This window comes from Coptis chinensis, chromosome 3 (assembly GCF_015680905.1).
Source record: "Coptis chinensis isolate HL-2020 chromosome 3, ASM1568090v1, whole genome shotgun sequence".
Taxonomy (NCBI): Eukaryota; Viridiplantae; Streptophyta; class Magnoliopsida; order Ranunculales; family Ranunculaceae; genus Coptis; species Coptis chinensis.
In genome coordinates this window covers 121,291,867-121,300,930 of record NC_141458.1, presented here as the reverse complement: position 1 = coordinate 121,300,930, position 9,064 = coordinate 121,291,867, and the positions used below count along the sequence as shown (strand labels likewise).

Below are 9,064 nucleotides of genomic sequence, written 5' to 3'. Positions count from 1 at the left end.
TTTTTTTTAGGAACAAGCCTAGGTTTTTGAGGCGGGTTTCCGTTATAAGAGACATCTATGTAGTTTTTTTCTCCCTTTTTTTAGTAATCCCTCTCTCCTCCTGATTTCTCATGAGTAAAAAGGGTACTTAAAATTTGCCGACGTGGACACCCTCATAGCGCAGCAAAAGGGACTGCTATTATATATACATAAAGATTAGCTATACTCCATATTTAAAGATCACTTTTGTGATACCCCACATTTCCAACTTCCGTTAGTCAACAGTTAGCTGACCAAGTCAAACCGTAAAAAAACACTCAAAAATAAAAATAAAAATAAAAATCAACCCTAATTAAATAGTAGAGATTACTAAAGTACCCCTCCACTAAATTGAAGATTTTTAAATCCAACACTAAAGAATATGTATTTAATAATTTCACTTTAAATCAGTTTCAATTGTTTTAAATTTAATAATTTCACTGTAAATAATTTGGCAATTGTTTTTAAATTTTGGTAGTATAGTTTGAGAGAAAAACGATTAAAAAAAATGAGAGAAACAGAAAAAAGAGAGGAGGACGACTGTGACGGTAGCGTCATAGATGGATCTAGGAATATTTTGGTAATCTCTATTATTTAATTAGGTCGACTTTTATTTATTTATTTTATTTTTAAGTTTTTTTTTTTTATCAGTTTGACTTGGTCAGCTAACTGTTGACTAATAGAAGACTAATGGAAGTTGGAAATGTGGGGTATGGCAAATGATCTTCAAATGTGGGGCATGCAAAAGCGATATTTAAATGTGGGGTATCGCTAATTCCCCCGTTTCAATTTCATTAAAAACCGAAATATCAAAAATTTATTGTTACAATGTGTCGAAAAGAAATCCTTTAAAAGTGTCACCAACGAAACAACGCTATCCAAAACCCAATCCAAGAATCATCAGAAGAGAAATTTAGCAATGGCGTTAGCAGCCTGTAATTCAACAACATGGAGTATGACATCACTAATTTCTTCACTCCCCAATCTCTCTTCAACTCCACCACCACCCACTTCTTCTTTTTCTCCTTACCTTCATTTCCCTGTTGCATCACTAACTACCATTTCTTCCTTCTCTTCCCAAAAACTCAAAATTTCCAGCCAGACTAAAATACCCTCTCCCCTTATCCCCTCCTTCAATGGTCTTTCTCTACACAACCCTCTTCTCTCCATGGGTTCTTTTGGTAATTTCCTCCCAACACTTTATCTTCAATTCAAACCTCTATATATATATTTTTAATTTTTATGTTAAGTTCATTTATATATATATATATATTTTTTGTTGCAGAGTATACTAGTTTTGAGAATAGTTTTGTGATTATTGACAATGGTGGTAGAATTTATGCAATGAGACATGGAAGAAAAGTACCCAAACTCAACCGTCCACCTGATCAACGTAAGGCGTTATTGCGCGGTCTTATTACGCAGCTTTTGAAGCATGGTAGGATTAAAACTACTAGAGCTAGAGCTAGTGCAATGAGGAAGTTTGTTGATAAGATGATTACATTAGCTAAAGATGGTTCACTTCATAAGCGTCGACAGGCTTTGGGTTATATTTATGAGAAACAGATTGTTCATGCTTTGTTTGCGGAGGTTCCGGAACGTTACGGGGAAAGAAATGGAGGGTATACTAGAATTATCAGAACTTTACCGCGGCGTGGAGATAATGCACCTATGGCCTACATTGAGCTTGTTTAGGTACTAGATTGTGTTTCTAATGCTTCATTATATTGTCTAGTTGGTGTCTTATGGTCTGTTATCGTTTCTGTTTTTAGATTGAAAATGTGCCCTGGTTTATTTAGAACTGTTCCCGTTGCAGGTTAGGGATTATTTGTTGTGAAATTTTTTCTGTTTAAACACTAGTGCACACTGTATCTTCTTCATCTTTGTACTCATCTGTTTCATTAATTGTTGCTGAGTTTAGTTAGTGATTGAGTTACCTGGCAGTTATGCCTGGATTTTTCAGGACTATTCTAGCCCAGTTTTTATTTTCTAGGCACACATTCTTATATACTTTTTAATCGTTCGAGTATAGGTTGTTATATATTAATATGACTGGAAATATAGTTGTTGAAGAAAACAGTGAAAGCATTTGAAGTGCTGAAGGTATGTGGGGTAGAATGAGAACCCTAAGGCACGCGGGGATGGGGTTGAAGGGAACAAAGTATGAATGTGACTCGTGAGATAGTTTAGGCTTGATTTGTGAAGCATAGGAGAAACAATTAAGAGAATGGCATCTGATTTCGTAATGTCGAAGGAGTGCTGAAGGCATGAAGAGCGCGCCGTAATTTGTGTGAATTTCCCCTCCCTTGGCATCTTATGTCCTCTTTACTTTTTCGATGAAAGTTTGTAAATCTATCCTTTCCTGTTTGTAAAATGAAAGTTTTGGAGAAAACTCTTAAACCCACTAGTTAAACTTTGAAAGCACTTTCTTGCGGTATGAACTATAAAGTACATATCCATGGCAGTAGATGCTAAAATTAACTTAAGTCATGTAGGGTAAAATCTTTGACAGCATTTTTCATATAGAAATTAATATTTTAAAGGTTCACTGGTTTCTGTGAGTTCTGTTTCTTGAAGTAGATAATACCAAGTTTCCTGTGTTTTTAGCGTTATCTTGGGGTATATTAATAAACATCTTTGCTCCCTAGCAGCCGAGTTATGTGAGCTTTAGGCAACACGAATTGACCATCATGCCTTTCTTTTTATCGTTTGTGCATCAATTGGTTGAATGCCCGACTGTTCTTGTAATGTACTTCTTGGTGCTTTGTGGATCTCATTTGAAGGCTATTTTCGATGAAAGTTGAATTTGGTAGTGTGGGACTTTGGGTGAAAGTTGCACCGAGTGAGCAGGAGAGCACTTTAAACCCAGCAGGAGTGTCCCTGACACCCTTTGCTAGAGATTTTGAAGTTTTCAGTTGTTGCGATTCTCTCTATAGATTAGAAGTTTAGAATGAATCGATTTTGCCATGAAAAAGGGGTTAATATTTACATTTTTTCCCTCATTCCCTGGCTTCAACATTACACTATCGACTATACAGTATATGCCCTTTAGGCTTTAGAGTTGACTTGGGTGGGCCAAGATTTAGTTGGGCTTTGCACATTTCACATTTCGGCTAATATGTTGAGCAGAGTCCTGTGTGGCTGTGTCAAAATCATCAAATGTATGAACGTTACAGTATGACCTTTAGACTCAGCTTGGGTGGGCCAAACTTTAGTCTGATTTGGGCTTTTTCACATTTCACATTTGGGTTAATATATTGAGCGGAGTCCAGTGGAAAACTTATGAACCAAAATGAGGCTATATTAGCTTAGCCGGCTTGGGTTTAGACTTAGAAGTGAGTTAATTTGGGATGGTCTTACTTGGGCTCCTGACATTGAGTCTTATAGACATTGTTCTAAAAATCGGTCTAGGCGGTCTCTACGCGCTAGGCGGTGCCCAACCGACTCATCTAAACCCAAGTCATTTTAAAAACCGATGGACTAATTAAGTAGGCTAGGTGCACTAATCGGCCTCTAGGCGTCTAATCAAGCTATTTTTTTTATTTTTTTTTTTGAATGATTAAATGTCGAAAATTAAAGACCCGTGTAGACTTTAGATTTAAATGAGTTTAAAAGACTAAAAAGTTCAATGTAAATTATATGCCACTATAAGAAAGAGTATGTTTTTATATGAAGTCAATCTTCTTCAACTATTATGTATTTTTGTAATAAGTATCTTTGTTTGTATTTATTTTTTGACTTATGCTAAATGATTTTATTTATTTCTTGTAGTATAAGTGTGTATTACTATATATATTATAAGATATATTAGGAGAAAAAAACCGCCCACCACCTAGACAGGCTAGGAGCTGCCTAGAAGGCCTAGGCACTCTCTCACTACCGTTTAGCGTTTTTTAGAACATTGCTGTCAGGTGCTTGAAAACTTGGGTAGGGCTCGGTCAACTTAATCCAATGCACCCTACCCATTTGCAGCCATAGATGTTACAGTAACCTATGATAAACCCCTCATGCCACCAAGTCACCAATCATCACGAGACCATGGCCAGACCTGCGCAACAACCCGCCCTTATTCTTTCTGATCGTCAATTTCAGTGTGTTATATCCTTCTTAGAAACACAAGATTCACTCTTGGAATCTTGTTGAGGGTTAGCCATTCTTCCCTGTGAATAGGGCATGTAATCGGGTCGGGTTTGACCCGAATTTGACCCGAATAGTTCGGATTTGGGTCGATTTTTATATCCGTTTACTTATTTGGGTCAGGTTTAGATATTAAATTTCGGATATAATGAAACTATTCAGATTCGGATATAGTCATATCCGACCCGAACCCGACCCGATCCCTGCACTACCTGTGAATTACTCCTTTGAAGGATAGAATGGGCGCGAACAAAGCTGCTGGCTGTCGAATGCCGTATTAGTGCATTTCATGTTCATGGAGAAAACTGATTTACTTTAAAAGTTCTCTTTAAATTATAAAATAGTTTTCCTACTGTCAGTAAAACTTTCTTCTTCTTTGTTTTCAGTTTTTATTTCTACGTCGTTCTTGCAATTCTTGAAGTTGAAATGTTTTGTTATACATTTACTTATCAATACGAATCTGCCTTTGGTCTTATTCTACAACCCTAGAGACAAACTTTGCCTCTATTGTTGACTGCAATTTGACAGAGAAGGCATTCAAATTTTAACCGTTAGCACAACACCGAGTCAAACATATTGTTCTGCGATACTTAACTCATATAGTAACTGAAAAGATTGAAGCTTCACAACAGAAACCAAGCAGATTGAGAGAAAGCAGTTATCTTGTTCCATTGTGACAAAACTGATAACTGATAACCATAACTGAGAGACTGAAAGTTCACGAGCCACATTAAAACAAAAACGGTAATCTGTTTCAAATCTGTCTAGTACTCTATTTTGTCAAAAACACTTTATTTGGCCATGATAGTTGGAAGAGAACAAAAGGTCAAAATCAAACAAGACAGCCTGATAGTTTAGATTTTAGACGAGATTCCTTCCTTAGGATTTATAATAAGACAGCTTGATGTTTTAGACGAGACTCCTGCTCTAGGATGGTTCTTTGTTGTGATGTTATCTAATTACATTTGTATCTTTGGATGAAGAGGTGCGGACTTGGAACTTCTCTAACAAAAAAGAATTGTTTGGATAAACCTTGTTAGTAGATTCGCTTCTTCTTTATCTTTATCTAAAACCATTATTGCACAGTGGGCGAAAATGCTTCTAAGGGTTTTCAGCGCGCCACGTCAGTATAATTTTTAAGTGGGTACACAGAGTTAATTAAAAGTCAAGACAATATTTTGATTATTTGCAAGTCAGTCCTTCCTACAAATTACATCAGGCGTTGGATGTTCTTGAGATTGGTTATATGCTTTCGAGATACAAAGAATTATGAAAAAACAATTACACGCCACTCTCCAAACCAATTCGTGGTAGAACTACAAATCATACAAACACAAAATTTGATTCTAAAGAAAAAACCCTCCGACTTCAAACTATAAGAATCCTAAAAACCCAAAAAACCTTCGACTAACCCACCAGTGACGGCGAAGAAGAAAAGAGAAAAGAAGATACCAAGCCTCTTATTTTTGGCAATGCCGAGCTATACTGAATCTCTTTGATGAGCATAAATTGCGCTTCTTAAACGATATAATCATGTTCTAGATAGGTACATTTGCTAAGCCCGATTTCAAATTTATAATTACTACAGGGTTGTTTACTATGAGATGGCGATAGCATTGCAGGTTCTAATAGAATGTCAAGTATTGAAATGGTACAATATGTACATACTTCTTTATTATTTCTTTTGGAACACCATCATCATGATTCGTGTCTAATTGATTGAGAGTTAAAATATTGCTAATTTATAGTTCTACTCTCTTCAATTGAGAAAGCGTTTCTAGAGTGTCTACGTGTAAAAAGTAGGAAACAAATATTTATCTTTATCCTTATATATATATTATAGTTATACCTTTATAGAGACTCTAGTTTTTCCTAAACTCTATTACTAAATTTAAAAAAGTAGGATATAAATAAGGAAACAATTCCATCTCGAGTTTCATAGACTCGCTCTCCAATTTTTTCTAAATACTATAGCTAATTATGAAAAAACAATCCCATCTAGAGTTTCAAAGAATCTCCAACTTTTCCTAAACAATATAGCTAATTACGAAAAAATAGGAGACAAAAAATTAAATTGCTAAAAACAATAATTTTCACCGAACGATTTTCCTAAAACCCTTTCGATTTGATTTGGTCATCCATCCATTGATTTTAGACATTTATTCAGTTAAGAATTCAAAAAATCACAATTACGACCACAATAATTACGATATATTATAATTCCTTAGATATATATTATAGTTATACCCTCACCAATATATTTTTTGGAACACTCAGGGACTCCAGTTTTTTCTAAACTCTATTACTACTTATAAAAAAGTATGATATAAATAAGAAAACAATTTCATCTAAAGTTTCAGAGAGTTTCTAACTTTTTCTAAACACTATAACTAATTACGAAAAAATAATCTCATCTAGAGTTTCACAGAGTCTTCAACTTTTTCTAAACAATATAGCTAATTACGAAAAAAAATATGAGACAAAAAACTAAATTGCTAAAAACAATAGTTTCCACTAAATATGATTTTCTTAAAACTCTTTCAATTTGATGTGTCATCCACTGTGTGATTTAGATATTTATTCATAGTTAAGGATTCCAAAAATCATAATTCCGACCACAATAATAACGACATATTCCAATTCCTTAGATATATATATTATAGCTATACCCTCACCAATCTATTTTTTGGAGCACTCGGAGAGACTGCAATTTTTTCTAAACTCTATTACTAATTATAAAAAAAAAAAAAAAATGATATAAATAAGGAAACAATCCCATTTAGAGTTTTACAAAGTCTCTAACTTTTCCTAAACATATAAGGAATTGGAATATGTCGTAATTATTGTGGTCTAATTATGATTTTCCAAAATCCTTAACTAGAAATAAATTTAATTATTTAACTATAGTTCCAATTATATATATATATATATATATATATATATATATATATATATATATATATATATATATATATATACCCTCACCAATCTATTTTTTGGAGCACTCGGAGAGACTTCAGTTTTTTCTAAACTATATTACTAATTATAAAAAAAAATATGATATAAATAAGGAAACAATCCCATTTAGAGTTTCACAGAATCTCTAACTTTTCCTAAACACTATAGCTAAATACGAAAAAACGATTTTATCTAGAGTTTCACAAAGTCTCTAACTTTTCCTAAACAATATAGCTAATTATGGGGAAAAAAATATGAGACAAAAAACTAAATTGCTAAAAACAATAGTTTCTATAGAAAATGATTTTCCTAAAACCCTTTTGATTTGATGCGCCATCCACTGTGGGATTTAGACATTTATTTATAGTTAAGGATTCCAAAAATCACAATTCTGGCCACAATAATTATGACATATTCTAATTAAATTTATAAATTTATAATTTTTCAACACTATAATATAATTTTTCAACTCTATAATATTATATATTTGGCAGAATAACGAGATTTAGTTAAAGAATTACATGTGGAAAATTAAATTATACAAAAAATAACATCACAAAATATATAATAGAAAATAAAAAAAAAAATAACGGCAAAACAATAATGACAAATATTTAAAAATATATATAATACTGAATAAAACTAATGTCAAAGAACAATTAATGGGGAACCAAAAAGGATGTAAATGCATCGAACTAACCTCAAATAATATTTAACGGAAATCGAAACTGGATGCAAATGCAAGCATTAAACTAATCTTAAAAAATAATTAATAGAAAATCAGAATGTGGATACAACTTTATTAAACTAACCTCAAAGAATAATTAATAGGAAATCAAAATTTAGATGCAAATACATCGAACTAACATAAAAAAATAATTGCCGGGAAATCGAAAATTGGATGCAAAATGCATTAAACTAACCCTCAAAGATTTAATTAATGGGAAATCAAAAATTGGATGCAACTCCATTGAACTAACATCAAAGAAAAATTAATTGTAAATTGAAAACATGATACAAATGTATGGAACTAATCTTAATTAATGGGAAATCAGAAACCAGATGCAACTGTACTGAACTAATTTTAAAAAATAAACTAGATGCAAATACATTGAACTAATCTCAAAAAATAATTAATGGAAAATCGAAAATTGGATGCAAATTCATTGAACTAACTTCAAACAATAGTGAACGAGAAATCGAAAATTAGATGCAAATGCAACTTTATCAAATAATAAATGAGGAATCGAAAATCGAAAATTGGATGCAAATGCATTAAACTAATCTCACATAATAATTAACAGAAAATCAGAAACTAGATGCAAATGCATTGGACTGACCTCAAATAAATAATTAACAAGAAATTGGAAATTGGATGCAAATGTATTGAACTAACCGCAAAAAATAATTAACGAAAAATCGGAAATCGGATGCAACTGCATTGAACTAACCTCAAAATATAAATAACGAAAAATCATAAATTAGATGTAAATGTATTGAACTAACCTCAAAACATAGTTGGGTTATATGTTATGGGAATGTCTCCATAAGTACAATTTTGCATTTAAAATAGTGTTTATCTTATTTCTTTCTGTATGATTGAGAACTCCTTACTATTCAAGTAGTTTCAATATATATGAACTTCGCCTTATTAGGCAATCTCACAAAACTTCAATCAAACTTCTATTATTTTGAATTGAAGGGTTTTATCAAATGCGAGTTTTTTTATTTTTTAATGGAGAGTGAGGTTTTCACATTATAAGAAATTTGGATGAGTGATCAATATAATATTAATATATAATAGTTCTGCATATTTGCAAATATTTTTAAGAATAATTAATATAACAACACCCATTCGTAGATAATCTTTGAAGATTTTACATAGTGAGTAATGCATATAATTTAAATAATAATTGACGAGAAATCGAAAACTGGATAATCTTCGATGATC

General features: G+C 32.4%; 1 protein-coding gene across 1 annotated transcript; it reads left to right on the top strand.

Annotated features, from left to right (window-relative positions):
- Window positions 1–817: 817 nt before the first annotated feature.
- On the top strand, window positions 818–1,942 carry LOC147513841 (Ribosomal protein L17 family protein). The gene is made up of 2 exons (XM_086597151.1): window positions 818–1,199; window positions 1,304–1,942. The coding sequence occupies exons 1-2, from the start codon at window positions 938–940 to the stop codon at window positions 1,711–1,713; spliced, it is 672 nt and encodes a 223-aa protein (XP_086453277.1). The 5' UTR covers window positions 818–937; the 3' UTR covers window positions 1,714–1,942.
- Window positions 1,943–9,064: the final 7,122 nt, after the last annotated feature.